The sequence below is a fragment of the Pipistrellus hanaki genome (assembly GCF_964339955.1).
Source record: "Pipistrellus hanaki genome assembly, chromosome: 4".
Lineage (NCBI taxonomy): Eukaryota > Metazoa > Chordata > Mammalia > Chiroptera > Vespertilionidae > Pipistrellus > Pipistrellus hanaki.
The window spans coordinates 101,802,249-101,819,814 of record NC_140506.1 but is presented as its reverse complement, the minus strand read 5'-3'; the positions used below and the strand labels follow the sequence as shown (position 1 = coordinate 101,819,814).

The 17,566-nt window shown below is 45.3% G+C and overlaps 1 protein-coding gene across 1 annotated transcript in view; it reads right to left on the bottom strand.

Moving 5' to 3' along the window:
- The window catches only part of DNAH3 (dynein axonemal heavy chain 3), a 182,030-nt gene that overhangs the window by 54,318 nt on the left and 110,146 nt on the right, over positions 1-17,566 (bottom strand). The window contains exons 39-40 of the mRNA XM_084882694.1: positions 12,392-12,521; positions 9,436-9,681 (exon numbers count right to left, since the gene is read on the bottom strand). Coding sequence (XP_084738820.1) covers positions 9,436-9,681; positions 12,392-12,521 — 376 coding nt within the window. The remainder of the gene's footprint in view (positions 1-9,435; positions 9,682-12,391; positions 12,522-17,566) is intronic.

Genomic DNA, 17,566 nt, shown 5'->3' with positions numbered 1-17,566 from the left:
CTGTAGCTCCTGCCAGGTGGCCCAGGCAGCGGCTGACTTTGCACCTCTCTGAAGACCTAAGAGACGGTGCACCCAGTGGACAGCATCAGACCACACCAGATTACAACTCTGCACATCCACAGGGACACACTCAAGGGGCAGACTCAGAGAGCACCAAAGCCCCACTGAAGCAAGTCCTGCTCCATAGGGGTGTCTCCTGCACAGCAGCTCTTCACTGTAGTTGCAGCTGGTTCTCACAGCCCTTTGGCCTGGAGGTCAACTTCCCAGTGACACAAATAGCAACCAAGGCTCAACTACAAGTCTGGGAGCACAGCCCACACACAAGTGCACCTAGAGTGTCCAGCTCAGGTGACTGGGGAGGCTGAGCCACTGGGCCCTATAGGACACCTAGCACATAAGGCCACTTTGCCAATTCCAGGAGAGATGGCAGTTCTACCCAATACATAGTAACAAACACAGGGAAGCAGCCAGAGTGTGGAGACAAGGGTATCATATCACAAGTGAAAGAAATGGAAGCAAGCAAACTACTGAATATAGAGTTCAAAACCTGGACACATGGCTATAAGGTTTCTCAAGGATCTTAATGAGACTTCAAGGGACTTACCGTATTTTCCGGCGTATAAGATGACCCCCTAATTTTACAGTTAAAACATAGATTTAGGCCTATATTCGCTATATAAGACTACCCCCCACTTCCGAGGCAGCACCAGTTCTTTTTTTAATAGACTGCCTCTCTAACTCAGCCAATCCAAGCAGGCTTTTTATGCATGCAAATTATACATGTTCTATACCCGAAGCTACACTGTGTTCTAGTAAAAAGCCTGCTCAGATTGGCCAGAGTCAGAGAGGCGGTCTATTAAAAAAAGAACTGGTGTTGCCTCAGAAGTGGGGGCTAGTCTTATATAGCGAATATAGGACTAAACCTATGTTTTAAGTGTAAAATTAGGGGGTCGTCTTATACACAGGAAAATACGGTAGTGAGACTTTCAAGCATCTTAGTGAGAATGTCAAAGACATGAAAAAGGACCAGTCAGAAATTAAGCATGCACTAACTGAAATAAAGAATAATTTACGGGATTCAACAGTAGAGGATTCCAAGAATCACATCAATGATTTGGAATATGAGGAAGCAAAAAACACCTAATCAGAACAGCAAAAAGAAAAAAGAATCCAAAAATATGAAGATAGTGCAAGGAACCTCTGGGGTACCTTCAAGTGTACCAACATTCACATATGGGAGTGCCAGAAGGAGAAGAGAGAGAGCAAGATATTGAAAACATATTTGAAGAAATAATGACAGAAAACTTCACCTACCTGGGGAAAGAAATAGTCCAAGAAGCACAGAGCCACAAACAAGAGAAACCCAAAGAGGCCCACACCAAGACACATCATAATTAAAATGCCAAGGGCTTAAGACAAAAAGAGAATCTTAAAAACAGCAAGAGAAATTCAGTTAATTACCTATAAGGGAGCACCCATACAACTGATTTCTATATAGAGAAACTTTGCAGGCCAGAAGGGAGAGGCAATAACCATTCAAAGTGATGAATAGCAAGGACCTACAACTAGGATTACTCTACCTAGCAAAACTATCATTTAGAATCAAAAGTCAGATACAGAGCTTCACAGACAAGAAAAAGCTAGAGGAGTTCATTACCACCAAACCAGTATTACATGAAATGCTGAAGGGTATTCTTTAAGAAGAGGAAGAAGGAGAAGAAGAAAAAAATAGATAAAAATATGAACATTAAATTGGCAATAAATATATATCTATCAACAGTTGAATCTAAAAACCAAAATGAATGAACAAGAAATCTAATGAATAAAATAAACTGATGAATAAAACAGAATCAGAGGTGTGGAAACAAGGAACAGGCTGATGAATCTCAGAGGGAAGGAGTGAGAGGGGTGTGGGAAGAGATTAACCAAAGATCTTATTTGCATATAGGCACAACCTGTGAACACAGACAGGTGTTGAAGCCCTGGGGTGGAGCAGGCCCTGGGAGGAGGAGGGCAATGGGGGTGAAGAGGGGACACCGGCAACACTCACAACAATAATGGTTAAAAAAGAGAAAACTAAGAAAACAATCCCATGGGTAATTGTATCAATCCCACCCCCCAAAAGAAACTGGAGAAGCTACCAAAAAATGGAAGCATATACCAGGGTCATGGATTGGAAGAATTAAAATGCCTATACTACCCCCAAGGAATCTATATATTCAATGCAATTCCTATCAAAATACTAATGGTGTATTTCACAGAACTAGAATAAATAACAAAAAAAATACACATGGAACTACAAAAAATTGCAAAGAGCCATAGGAATCTTTAGAAAGAAGAACAAAATTGGTGGTATCACACCACCTGATATCACACTATGCTCCTAGGCTATCGCAATCAAAACAACATGGTATGGCTTGGCCAGGGTGGTTCAGTGATTGGATAATGACCTATGAACCAAGAGGTCATGTTTTGATTTCTCGTCATGGCATATGCCCAGGTTGTGGGTTCGATCCCCAATGCAAGAGCAGCTGATCAATGATTATCTCTAATTATTGATGTTTCTATCTCTTTTCCTCTCTGAAATCAATGAATATATATTTTTAAAAAGAGCATGGTATGGACATAAAACAGACATATAGATCAATGTAACACAATAGAGAGCCCAGAATAAACTGATGCCTATATGATTAATTGAGGCAAGAACATACAATGGAGTAAAGACAGTCTATTCAATAAATGGTGTTGATAAGATTGAACAGATACATGCAACAACACCCCTCCCCCCCAAAAAAATAACAACACATGAAAATAGACCAGCTTCTTACACCATATTTAAGAATAAACTAAAAGTGAATTAAAGCCTCAAATGTAAGGCTCTAAATCATAAAAGTACTAGAAGAAACAAGCAGTAAAATGTCTGATATTTATCTTTGCTATATATTTTTTTGATTTATCTACTCAGGTGAGGGAAGCAAAAGAAAAAAATAAACCAACAGGACTATATCAAACTAAAATGTTTTTGCACAGTAAAAAAATTATCAACAAAACAAAAAACAATGTACTGAATAGGAGAATATATTTTCCAGTGATACAGGGTTAATATTGAAAATTTATAAGGAACTCAGACAATTCAAATACAAAGAATCCAATTAAAAAATGGCAGAGGATCTGAATAGACACTTATTTAAAGATAACATATAGGCCAATAGACATAAGAAAAGATGCTCAACATCACTAATCATCAGAGAAATGCAAATTAAAACCACAATGAGATGTCTCTCACACTGATGAGAATGGCTATCATCAATAAACCAACAAACAATAAGTATTAGCAAGGATGTTGAGAAAAGTGAACTCTCATGCAGTGCTGGTGAGAATGCAGACTGGTGCAGCCCTATGGAAAATACTATGGAAGGTCCTCAAAAATTAAAAATGGGTGGGGGCAGATGCAGGCTGGAGGGTCAAGGGGAAAAAAGGGGACATCTGCAATACTTTCAACAATAAAGATAAAAAAATTAAAAATGGAGCTGTTTTATGACTCAGTGATTCCACTTCTGGGTATATGTCTGAAGAAACCCCAAACCCTAATTTGAAAGAATATATGTACTACTGTGTTCACTGCAGTGCTATTTACAATAAACAAGATATGGAAGCAACTCAAGTACCCTTAGAAAGACAAGTGGGTCAAAAGGTGCTCAGAAATAATGGAATATAGCACCAGGCCCAGATGGGTGAATTCTCCAAACACTCAAGGAAGAAGTGATGCCAATTCTCTGCCAGAATGCAGAAGCAGGGGTAGTGTTTCCTCACTCCTCTGTGAGGCCAGCATCGCCCTGATATCAAAACAGACAAAAACATTACAAGGAAGGAAAATTAAAGACCAATGATTGCTTATCAACACGGATGCAAAAATCCTCAACAAAATATTAGCAAACCAAAGCCAACAATATATAAAAAAATTATACACCACAGCCAAGTGGTGTATAATGCTTAGGATTTATTTCAAGTATGTAAGGCTGGTTCAGCATTGGAAAATCAATGACTGTGGCCCTGCCTGGCCCAGGCAGCTCAGTTGGTTAAACCAAGGTCGTCCTGATAAACAAAGGTTGCGGGCTTGATTCCCCAGTCAGGGCACATACAAGAAGCAACCAATGAAAGCATAAATAAATGAGACAACAAATTGATCTTTCTCTCTTTCTCTCTCTCCCTCTCCCCCCTCTCCCTCCCTCCTCTCAAATACCTTAAGAAAATAAAATCAATTAATACAATATAATTCATCATATCATCAGGCTAAAGAAAAATCACATGAAAACATTTGACAAAAATCCAGCACCCATTCATGAAAAAACTTGCAGCAAACAAGGAATAGAGGGGAACTTTCTTAACTTGATGAAGAATATCAACCACACACCTCACATTATACTTAGGGTCAGGAACCAGATGCTTTCCCCCTAAGATTGGGAGCAAGATAAGGATGCTCCTCTTACCAGTCCCATTCAGTATCATACAGGAAGTCCTAGCTAAAGCAATAAGACAAGAAAATAAAATAAAAAATTGGTAAGAAAGAAATAAAACTGACATGATTTTTTATTAAAGATTTTTTTTGTTGTGAACATGCAGAATTTTTAAAAATACACTTAACATAAATCTGTTCTTATACATAAGAAAAATGCATTTGTAGGCATTCCTTTGAGTGAAGAATACATTCAAGCATATAGTATGTACAAATTTCAATATCAGAAAGACACTAATTGCTGTAACAAATACTCTCACAAATTTTAGTGGCTTTACATTTTAATATTTTTTAAATCCTTTCTCGAGGACATGCTTAGGGAGAGGAAGGGAGGGAGGGAGGGAGGGAGGGAGGGAGGGAGGGAGGGAGAGAGAGAGAGAGAGAGAGAGAGAGAGAGAGAGAGAGAGAGAGAGAGAAGAGAGAGAGAGAGAAGAGAGAAACATTGATTGTCTGCCTTCTGTATGTGCTCCAACCTGGGATTGAACCGAAAACCCAGGTATGTGCCCTGACTGGGAATTGAACCAGCAACTTTTCAGTGCACTCGATGACACTCAACCAACTGAGCCACCTGATAGGGCAGTGGCTTTACATTTTAGAACTTTATTTCTTTCCCATGTAAGTATTTATTAAAGAATTTTTAAAAAATCAACAAAAAATTCCTAGAACTTATAGTTATTATAGAAAGGTAGTAGGTGGTAGGATACAAGCTTAATATACAAAATTCAATTGCTTTCCTAAATACCAGAAATAAAAATTGGAATCTGATATTTTTAAAATTAAAAACACCATTTACACTTGCAGCAAAATAATGAAATACTTAGGCATAAATACAATGAAAATATATGTATTATATTTTTTACAAGAATAACATGAGAAAAACTAAAATGTCAATGAAGGAAGTCAAAGAATATCTAAATAAATGGAGATATAATCCATGTTTATTGTTGGGAAGCCTTAAAGTTCTTAAAGATGTCTGTTCTTTCCAACTTGATCTATATCTTCAACACAACCCCAATAAAATTTCAGTAAGTTATTTTGTGAGGATTAACAAATTGTTTCTAAGTTTATATGGAATGGTGAAATAACCAGAATAGCCAACACAATATCGAAGAAAAACAAAGTTGGAGGACTGACATTACCCAACTTCAAGACTTAGTATGAAGCTGAGTAATCAAGTCTTGTTTGATAACAGACTAGGCAAATAGGTCAACCAAAAAGACTAGAAGAGGGACCACAAATAGAGTAAAGTGATATTTGAAAAAGGAACAAAGACAATTCAACAGAGAAGAGGAGTCTTTTCAACAAATGAATGCATAGACATTATGGGGAAAATGTAGACATAAATCTTATACATGTTACAAAAATAAAAAAAAATAGAGGGTGAATTTAAATGTAAACACAAAACTAAAACTTTTGAAAGATAGCATAAGATATAAAAAATATATAAAGAACTCTTAACGCTCAATAATAAGAAAATAAACAACCCATTTTAAAAATGGGTAAAGGATCTAAAGAAAATTGTAAATGAAAACACGCCCATTAGAATGGCTGCAATCCAACAACTGCCTACACCAAACGCTGACAGAGATGGGCCACAGGACGCTTGCTCGCTCACTACTGCTGGGAACATAGTAAATGGCGCAGCCCCTGTGGAGACAGTTGCAGTTCCTTACAATGCTGCACACAGCTCACCATATGACCCACTGCTGTGCTCTAGGACGTTTACCATATGAACCGAAAACTCAGGTCTACACTAAACCTTTACACAAGTGTTTGTAGCTGCTTTATTCCTACTTTCCAAAAACTGGACTAAGCGAAAATGTCCTTCAACAGGCATATTGATAAATATCCACACAACGGAACATTGTTCAGGATAAAAAGAAAGGAGCTCTGAAAGCACAAAAGACAGGAAGGAAGTGCCTAAGGAGCAGGGCCAATCTGAAAAGCCTGAATACTGTAGGATTCCAACCAGATCACCCCCTGGAAAAGGAAATGCCACAGAGACAGTGATATGACCAAGAGTTGCCAGGAGTTATATCTTTTTTAACATATGATCTATTCGTGTTTTTTTCTTAAGAAATTAAAAATGAACCTCACACTCATCAGGATGGCCACTATAAACAAAACAACAGAACACAAGGGTGTGGAGTCATCGGAACGCGTGTGCATTGATGGTGGGGATACAAAATGGTGCAACCAGCATGGAGGACATAATGGCAGCTCCTCAAGAAAATTAAACATATGCCAAAACCAGTTTGGCTCAATGGATAGAGCGTCGGCTTGGGGACTGAAAGGTCCCGGGTTCGATTCCGGTCAAGGGCATGTACCTTGGTTGCGGGCATATCCCCAGTAGGGGGTGTGCAAGAGGCAGTTGATGGATGACTCTCTCTCATCGATGTTTCTAACTCTCTATCTCTCTCCCTTCCTCTCTGTACAAAATCAATAAAATATATTTAAAAAGAAAATTAAACATAAGTGACCATAGGATCCAGAAACTCAACTTTTGGGCATATTTCCAAAAGAACAGAAAGCACAAGACTCACACAGATATTTGCACATCCATGTTCATAATAGCATTACTCACGATAGCCAAAAGGGAAGCAACCCAAGTGCCCATCAGTGGGTAAATGGATAAAAAAATGTTGTCTGTGTAATAAACAATGAAACGTTCCTCAGCCTTAAAAAGGAAGGAAGTTCTGACACATGCTACAGCCTGGATAAACTTGGGAGACATTATGTAAGAAAACAAACTAGTCAAGGAAGGAGAAATACTACACGATCAAATTTCTCTGAGGTTCCTGGAGTAGTCCAACGTGTAGAGACAGGAAGGTTAGTGGATGTGGCAGGGGCTGGGAGAGGAGGGAGGGGCGCTAACGTTTGAGGATGTGGCGTTCAGTCTGGGAAGTGAGAAATGTTCTGCAGATGGTGGTGGTGGCTGGACCACAATGTCAATGTATTAATACCACTGGCTGCACATGGGAAAATGGTTAAGGGTAAATTTGGGGATATGTAGTTTCACTGTGGTAAAAGGTAGAAGAATAAAATTCCCGCCCCCAAAACGGGGAGAGAATGCACAAACTACTCTACCTAATGGCTGGCTGAGGGCCTCATTTGTCTCTGCGGGAGGTGGCAGACAGCACAGGGGCGTGCGGGATGTGGGCGACATATCCGTGAGCCCAGCTCTCACATACACCACCACCATTGCCACGGAGGTGTGTGTGGCCCTCCACGCACGTTTTTTAAATAACTATAAGAAGTAACACGGTTTGGAAGTTCTTATGTATGATCCTCTTTTTGTAACAGAAATATAGGAAATGAAGAAAAACTAAAAAGGGATTCTTTCCAGATAGTGGGATTACCATTGATCTTTGCTTTCTTCAATTCCCTTCTCTATCTTTTCTAAATTTTATGTAATGTGTTAGTTGGGTGGTAAGAAAAAAATAGTAAAAGCTACTTAAAAACGTCTTTCAATCTTTTAGTGAATGGTGCCACACATACAAGACAATATTAATAGAGCATCAACGTGATCATTTGAAGGTGATGTATATAGCAGAGTTTAATGTTCCAATGTCACATTAGAATTCAATGACAAAGTGAAAAAGAATATTAATACCTTAATCACAATCTGACCCAGTGAACACAGCACGGGACCAGGAGGGGGCAGACAGACAACATGGCCACACTTCTCATTTAGTTTCCCATTGGAGGGCGTTACAGGTAATTTTGTAAAGAACAACATGTCCCATTGGAAGGGGGCAGCAGTAGAGTGTGGGGAACCAGCAAGCACTGTGAGAAACAGGAAACCCGCCCTGCTCGCCATGTGGCTGTGAGACAGGAATCCCGCTCTGCTCGCCACGGTGGCTGTGAGACAGGAATCCCGCTCTGCTCCCCACGGTGGCCGTGAGACAGGAATCCCGCTCTGCTCGCCACGGTGGCCGTGAGACAGGAATCCCGCTCTGCTCGCCACGGTGGCCGTGAGACAGGAATCCCGCTCTGCTCGCCATGTGGCTGTGAGACAGGAATCCCGCTCTGCTCGCCACGGTGGCCGTGAGACAGGAATCCCGCTCTGCTCGCCATGTGGCTGTGAGACAGGAATCCCGCTCTGCTCGCCACGGTGGCCGTGAGACAGGAATCCCGCTCTGCTCGCCATGTGGCTGTGAGACAGGAATCCCGCCCTGCTCGCCATGGTGGCTGTGAGAAACAGGAATCCCGCTCTGCTCGCCACGGTGGCTGTGCTCCGATTGAAGAGGGCACTTCCTCTCCGGCCAGAGCGCCCTGGAGAGGTGGCCTTCCTCCCCGCGTGGAGCTGCTGTCCTCATGGGAAGTGAGCAGCTTCGCCCAGACACCAGCCGCCAGCCTCTGAGGGCCCAGCCCTTCGGCCCCGCAGGCCTCTGCAGACCTCCAGCCTGCTCGCCTGTGAATTGCCCACCTGGCACTGCCTTGGGCTCTCTCCCCTGTCACCAGCCCTGCACGTCACCAGCCCTCTGAAGATCCTTGTCCTCCCGCAGATCTGTCTGTAAGCTGCCCTTTTATCTACTTTCCTTTGTGCTTTTACTACATAAGCAGTGTCTGGGGTGGGGGTGGGGGGGTGGCTGGGCAGGTGTCTGGCTGACCTGCTGCTCTCCTGTGCTGCCGGCAGGACTGGAATCAACGCTCATGTATGACTCAGCCCTGTCCCTCTTCATTGGCTGAGTAGTGACAGGCACCTGGACCCACTGTTTGTCCAGTTACAATATCAACCTTTTCTACATTACAGAAGTGATCAAAGTTCCCCTGGTCCCTGCCTCTGGGCCACCGCTCTGAGGAGTCCCCATGCTGGCAGAGCGTCTGCCCTGCTTTGGTTAGGCCTCGCTACGGTCCACACACGGTGGGAACCCAGGCTCCAAACAACGACAGGAACACACAGAGACACCGGTTACCTTTCTCGGGGAAGGTGTTGTTCTTGGTGAGCTTGACGCTTTTGGGCCGGGGATAGCTGTCGTCCATGCCCATGATCAGGTTGCGGAAAAACACGTCGAACTTCTTCCTGCTCTCTGTGTTGATGGTGCCGGCCACTGCCCACACCAGGGAGAAGAGGAACAGGCCTTGCAGCCAGAGAAAGATCTGCTGGCTCGTCATGCCCTCCAAGCCTTCGCCCTCATCTTCCTTTACCTCCCGGATTTCATCTGGAAGCAAGGAGAGGGGCTCAGGGAGCTGCAGGATGGAGCTGATCTGAGCCGTGGCTGGTGCTGAGTTTGTGAGGGCTGGCGAGAGGATGGACATCAGCTGAGTGGCCATCATGTGCCATCCCTTTGTCCACACATTTCCCCGTTTTTCCTTGTGGTGAGATCCCCACAGCTTACAACACACCACTAGACGTTTTACATGTGCACTCAGGGAAGATGAGTGCCAGCACCGCCATCATCACCATCACCATCACCGCATCGCCATCACCGCCATCACCATCACCGCCATCACTGCCATCACCGCCATCACTGCCTTCACCACCATCACCATCACCATCACTGCCATCACCATCACCGCCATCACTGCCATCACCCCCATCACCATCATTATCACAGCCATCACCATCACCGCCATCACCATCACCGCATCACAGTCATCACAGTCATCACCATCACCATCACCATCACTGCCATCACCATCACCACCATCGCCATCACTGCCTTCACCACCATCACCACCATCACCATCACCGCCATCACCACCATCACCACCATCACCATCACCATCACAGCCATCACCATCACTGCCATCACCGCCCCTGGCTCCAGAGCTCAATCCTCTTGAAAAACGGGCACAATCCTCATCACACACTCACTCCCCTCGCCCTCTCCTCCTCCTGGCACCCCCTGTTCAGCTGTTGTCTCTGTAAATGTGACAGCTCTCGGATGGAGGCAAGGTCACCCATGAGGTTAAACTCAGTGGTGAGGATTGAGGAGAAATAGTTTCAAATGATCATCCCTAAAGACAGAGAAACAAGTAACTTTACAATAGAGATGGGTGGCTGGTCAGAGTCAACTGGCTACAGCCTTCCCCAACGCTCAGAGCCCCACACACAGGCCTCACAGGCCACGGAGGACACCCCCCCGCCCCACCTCCGTGGCTTCACCCCAAGCCCGCATCCGATCGTGAGGAACCGCGAGGCCACAAGCGGGAGGCTCTCTGTAAGGGAACGGGCAGGGTTACAGGTGGCATGGCTACGGAGATCAGGAAAAAGCCTGTCACACTGCAGGAGACCCAGGAGGTACAATCATTAGAATAATGTGGCAGCTTGAATTGGAGTCTGGAACAGAACAGGGACAGAACAGGGACATTTGTGGGAAAACTGGTCACATACAAATAAAGTCTATAGCGTAGTTAACAGATAGTATCCAGATTAATTTCCTTATTCTGATCATTGTGCTGGGTTATATAAGAGGTTAACATTTAAAAAAAAGCTAGGTGAAGGTATGTGTGACTCTTTATACTCTTTAGAAATTTTCTCTAAGTATAAAGTCATTTCAAAATAAAAGGCTAAAAATGTATTTACTGTTCCTTATTGCAAGTCCCGTGGGGCACAGCGGTCATGTTCTTGGTTTTCACGCCAACAGAGCAGGAGTTAGAGCTCTGAAATCATGTCTGTGTGTGAGCAAGCCCGCCCGTGTTCCTCACTGTATGTGTCACCCTCTGAGCGGGCTGATGGCTGCAGAGGGGGGAAGGTAGAGATGAGGTCCCCAGGTGTCCAGACAGGGAGACCCTCTCTCGTGAGGTGTCTTCTTTCCCGGAGGAGATACTGCATAACAACCAGAGCTTGGGGAAGTATAAAAGTCCACAAATATTAATGCAAATATAGACATTGTATGCAACCTGTGTGTTTTTGAAAAAATGTGTAATTTTAATGTTAGAAAACCACATTAATATTTAGCCAAAGAAAGTCCAACTCAACAGTTCCCCACGTTACACTTTTGTGCCACAGCTGTAACGCCTTTCAAAGAATGGGCTGCAAATGGTGAATGCAGCAGCAGTTGTAAGAAGGTCCATCTTGAATTTGAGTTACAGGCTATTTTGAGAAAGAAATGGCATCTACTAGAAGTTTTCCAAATGGACACAGCTTCTGTCATTTCTGGTAGGATTCAAAAAAATCTGATTTATGCCGAAACCAGTTTGGCTCAGTGGTAGAGCGTCGGTCTGCGGACTGAAAGGTCCCAGGTTCGATTCCGGTCAAGGGCATGTACATTGGTTGTGGGCACATCCCCGGCAGGGGTGTGCAAGAGGCAGCTGGTCGATGTTTCTCTCTCATCGACATTTCTAGCTCTCTATCCCTCTCTCCTCCTCTCTGTGAAAAATCAATAAAATATATATTTAAAAAAAATCTGATTTATGTAAAACAGGGACAGGGAACTTCTCCCCCAGCTAACCAATGAGTGGTCTGTGGTTCATGTGCTTTGGAAAGCCCTCTGGCTTGCAGACTGACGTGTCCAGTCCTTTATAGCAATCCGTGTGCCATGCAACTTCAGGTTTTTGTAATTATGGTTTCTTAACGTCCTAATTTTTCAGAATCTTTTCCCAAAGATATATCTGCATGGATCAGCTGCTCTCATTTCCCTCCAGGATACCTCGCTTGCCTGGTAAAGAGAGGCAGGAATGACTGCTCCCTGGTGCAGATTGGGATGGAGAAGAGAGGTGCAATTTGCACAATAACATCCAGAAAATCAGTCCAAGATCACGGCTAAAGCCAAAATACGTGGACTCTTTCCACCAAGCTCTACTCTCTCCACTCCACAGGCTTGCTTGTTCTAGATCACAATGCCGACCTGACTGTAACTCCGGGGGATAACGGTGTGAGCGGGAGAAATAGCCCGGGCACAGCCCACCCCGCCTGGGCACGCTCACCGAGCAGCGAGGAGTACAGCCGCATCATGGAGAAGGCCAGGTGGATGGGGGACGTCTGGATCACAGACTTGCACTGGAGGCGGATGAACTCCAGGCAGGGCTGGACCAGCCAGTTGAACATGTCATTGACCTGCAGCAGAAAGGGAGATCCAAGCTGTTACACAAAGCGGAATACCCCTGGGAGACAAGGTGCGGGTAAGACTGCTGGCAACTGTGCGTGCATCTGTGCCCCCAGCTTCCCACTGAGGGGTGCAGGCCGCAGGCCCTGGGCCCCTACTGGGTGGGCAGAAGTTCAGCTGCAGTGCTCAGCTGCAGGACAATGAAATAGCTCTAGAACCCAGACAGGACATCGTACTTTGTTTCCATAAGCTGTTCTGAATAGCAATTTGCGAACGACTGGGCGTCTGTGAGGCAGACTCCTGGATACAGGCCCTCGGAAGTGCAGCGCCAAGGCAAGGCTCCTCGCCGCACTCCGTGCGCACAGACTCCTGCGGGCTGATAGCCTCCCTCCCCCCTCACTCTTAAAAAAATTATTCACCTACTTCCTCCCATTTTAATTTTTTTTTCATTTTTCTTATAATTTATTTGTGCCTGTCACTGCAAATTATCTTGAGTCCTTTTTTGGAACTAAGCAAGTCACAACTAAATAAACACATTCATAGGTTGCACACATATGTGGGTGTGTGTGAATGTATAGATGCATGTGTTCAGATGAATGCATGTACATGTTTGGGTGGCACTTTCACTCCGCCAACAAGCACTGGCGAGTAAGTGCTGCGCAGGAGGTGCTGAGGGTGCAGGTGGCGGGGAGCTTCCTGGGGGCAGGAGGGTGAAGGTAAGCAGTTCATCAGTGAGAGGGCATGGCGGGGCGAGGATAAAACTCCTGACTCCACTGTGGGGCAGGGTAGAGTTATCCTCCATTAACTGGACCCTAGCCCAATCAGGGTCAGCCAAAGCAGTGACATCACCACCGGAGTAAAACCCCAGGATTTGGTGAAATTCGCTCTCTTCGGCCATGCTGTTGGCGTGAGTGGGACAGAGCCCATGCTAGCATGGAAAAGGCTCTTTTGTTTATTGCATCGGACTTGGCTCCCTGGTGGTCCTTGGGAATCACGAAGTCTGGGTGTAACATATGGGGGCTCGCCCGGGACCCCAGGACCATGAGGGAACCCAATCTGGAGAGCCTGACTGGCTGTGGTAAGTGTGTGAGCGCTCTGGAGGGACGTGGAACCCCTCGTGTCATTGGTGCCCGAATACGTCTGGAAGACGCGCCATTAAGACCACGGGCTGGAGGATTCAGAAGACGTTCTGATCTCCCGGGAGGGCCCCTCAGTCAGGAGAGACATGGAATCCTCTCCTAGAGGGATCCTCATATGGGGAGAGGGATGGAAATCTCTCCCAGGACGAGGTGAGTGGAGTGAGCCGTTGCCTCACATGCGGGAAAGTGATGGGAGACTTTCCCAAGTCTGAGTTTGGTATCGGCAGGTGACATGCACCCCAGGATGGAGCCGGTGAAGTGTGGCTGGCGTGGCAGCGCGGGGCCCCCTGGCAGCATTGGGTCGGAGAGGGTGCTTCCGCAGGGCTCAGTCTGCGCGTTGGAGCGCGGCTGGGCAGTGGCGGCCTCACTTGGGGAGCAGGCATCTGGGTTAATTTTGCTGGCTGCCTGGAGAAGGGGAGGTGGAGCTGGGAAGCCGCTGGGGCGACCCACGCTTCCTTCTTAGGGGGGGAGCCACCCGAGCAGTGTGGCTGGGGCGGCTGCGGCAGCAGCCTCGCTCTGGGGCCTGGGTCGGCGTAGTGGCATCGGGCCCAGGAGAAGAGGCCTCATGGGCAAATTTCTGAGTGCTCTTTTAAGGGCGAGAGAGAAGTGGACCTCTCCCAAGTCTGGTTTTAAGTCTGGTTGATGTTGGGCGCCCTCTTGTTGGTTGTTGTGATTTTCTGTGTTGTGGAGGTCCAGAATGGCCAATGGTGACTCCTTCTAGTGGGTGGCCAGCTTGCTTTCAATGTCAGAGGGCCACTGGTTGGCGTGAGGCCATTGTTGGGTTTGGCTTCCACGGAGTTGGAAGACTGTTCTCAGGAGCCCTCTGTCTGTTTCTGTGCTCTTTGTAAATTTGCTACTCTCTCCCCCCAAAGCAGGCAGGAGGTGGGGGAGGGGAGACACGTGGCGAAGCCACTCCTCAAGAAAGTTTTTATGCATCTCGAATTTCTGTGCTCATGTAAAGGGAAAAGGCCAGTTCAAAACGAGTGTGCATAGTTTTGGGCTGTCCTTAAACTCTTTTCTGTGTACAGAATGAGTTTTAAAAATGGTGGAGATTAACTGGAAGATAAATTAAAACTGGTTTCCCTAGGCGTTGTAAGCAGCTTTTGAAATTTCCTGCCCTGAGGCAGGAACTAGATGGTAATGGTAACAAGTTTACATATGAATGGCTGGGGTCTTCAGCTGAAGAATGTGTTCATTGGCATTTGAATAGCTACACCCATCTTTCCCTTTTTCCAATCCCTCCCCCAGTGATCTACAGGGAATCGCCAGATCTATTGCTGAAACTTCTCCCTAAATAAACAGGATGTAAAAGAAGGAAGAGACATAGGAAAGTAAAGTTTAGATTTGCCCCATCAAAAATCTAGAGAACAGAATTGAAGCTCTTAATTATTATGTCTTGTATTTTTCTTAGAAATGTAATGTTATTAATATAAAAAATGCCAAATATATTTGACTTGCCAGCTTTAAAAGTTCAAAGTATAAATTAAATTAGGAAGAGTTAATTGCAGTAACTAAATGCCTAGAATATGGCAGGCTGAACTGTATTATTTTAAGTCAGTAATGTTTTAATGTAACATATGAAACTTTTATATTTGATCTGTTTTGTTTTGAACAAAACAAAACAGATCAAATATAAAAGTAATGTTTTAATGTAACATATGAAACTTTTATATTTGATCTGTTTTGTTTTGCTTTATATGCCATTGTTGTCATTTGTAATCACATTGTAAGCTTGAATTTGGGCTTGTACCTGCATCTTGTATTTTGTAAACTTTGGGAGTCATTTTTGGTTTCAGTCATGTGTGTCTACTTTATAGATTTAAGTAGACTTCATCACAAAGGTCTATAATTTACTTAGAATTGTGTTAAAACAATGTGAAAACCATTATTTGTATGATTTAATCCCCCCGAGACTGCTTGGACAATTTTCACCGATGTTCTGCAAGGGGGGGGGGGGGTAGAGGGGGCTTAGAAATGCAGATAGATCTGTATCTGTAGGAAAAATGTGGCATTTTAAATTTCAAGCGGCTGGAGGCCTGGGAACAGTGTACTGGACCTGCTCCCTCCTCCCTTGCCTTTTCTTTAAAATTTGAGGCATGGTTATGTATTTTGGGAAGATAAGATTTTTATAAAAGTTATAAAGAAATGTCCTGACAGGTTAGCTAGGAGAGGCAAGCCTGTTAGTTTCCTGATGGGCACTGGGGCAGCCTATTTAGTCTTGAGAGAGCTGATAGGATCCGTACATCAGCCCAGGAAGCCACTGGACAAACTGCCTGTTTTCCTTGGACATCAAGAAGGACTGTGGTCCTCCGAAGGAACACGTACTTGGGGAATGCAGCTGTTGAACTGGTTCAAAGTGGAACAACGGGCCTTTGAGGAGCTAAAGAAGGCTCTCATCTCAGCAGCTGCCCTAGCCTTGCCAGACGTCGTGAAGCCCTTCCACCTCTACGTGAGAGGTAAGGGGCATTGCCAAAGGGATTCTCACTCAGACTCTAGGTCCCTGGAAGAGACCTGTTGCCTATCTGTCGAAGAGACTGGACCCTGTCGAAGAGACTGGACCCTGTGGCGGCAGGGTGGCCAGCATGCCTCCGGGCAGTGGCCACCACAGCACTGCTGGTGAAGGAGGCAGATAGCAGACTCTGGGCCAGGAGTTAACCCGGATGGGCCAAGCTTTTCTCCTGGACCAGCCCTGGGTCCGGTTTCATAAGACTCTGGCCATCAACCCTGCCAGCCTGCTTCCAGATGATGATGGAGGAACCCATACATGACTGCACAGAGGTAAAGGTACTGTTCATGGATGGGAGCAGTTAGGTTCAGGATGGGACCTGATATTCAGGGGCAGTGGTAGTCACCCTGGACCACACCATTTGGGCACAGTTCCAGAACTTTTGGCCTTAATCCAGGCCCTTTGATGGAGACACTGTGCCATTCACAGAGAAAAGAGGGTTACCAACTGCAGCCGGAAGGAATTGGCTGAACAGAAGCAAGCCACCGAAGGACCAGATGATTGGTGTATCATCTAGATAACAGACTGTTGGTCCCAGAGGCTCTAGGTCAGAGTTTCCCAGTGACACCAGGTTACCCACTTAAGTGTCACCAAGACTTCTGAGCTTCTGTGAGGCAGAGTTGCTAGAAGTACTGTCTGTGCACAGGTAAATGCTAAGCAAGGTAAGGGGGTCCCCCTGGGAATTTGGGTCCCAGGGAACTTCCCCAGGAGAGCATTGGTAGGTGGATTTCAGAGATTAAACCACCAGCATTAAGGTCTAGTTTTTGTAGACACTTCAGATTAGGTTGAAGTATACATACCTCACTAAAACAAAAACTGCCTCTATAGTAGTCAAGAGATTACTCCAGGAGATTATACCTAGATTTGGGCTGCCAGTATCAGATAACAGCCCCACCTTTGTAGCCAAGGTATCTCAAAGTATAGCTCTAGCCTTAGGACAGGCAAAAGTGAGACTCTGGAAAAGGGGTTTAACTAAATGTGTCCTAGAATCGGTGAAAATTGGACCAACCCCTTGCCCTTTGGCCTCTTAAGGGCCAGGTGTACCCCGTACTGGGACGGGTTCCCCTCTTTTTGGGATCATGTATGGTAAACATCCCTCCATCCTTCCCAGGGTCAGGGAGAAACTGAAAGCTGGAATTCATAACCATTCCCTTGCTTAAGTCCTTACAGGCTCTGCAGTTTGCCTTTCTAGATGCACTGCCAGTGCCCACCGCAGATCCTTACTCAGTGTGGGTAAAGAAATTCACTGCCCAAGGACTCAAAGGGATGTTACACTGTTATCCTGAGCACGCCCACTACTGTTGAAGTAGATGGCACCCAGATCTGACTACATGACTCCCAGCTCCTGCATGGCCTGTATCCCGGCAACTAGTGGCCTCTCTTGTGAGATCCCCAGGCTGGGCTCCACACA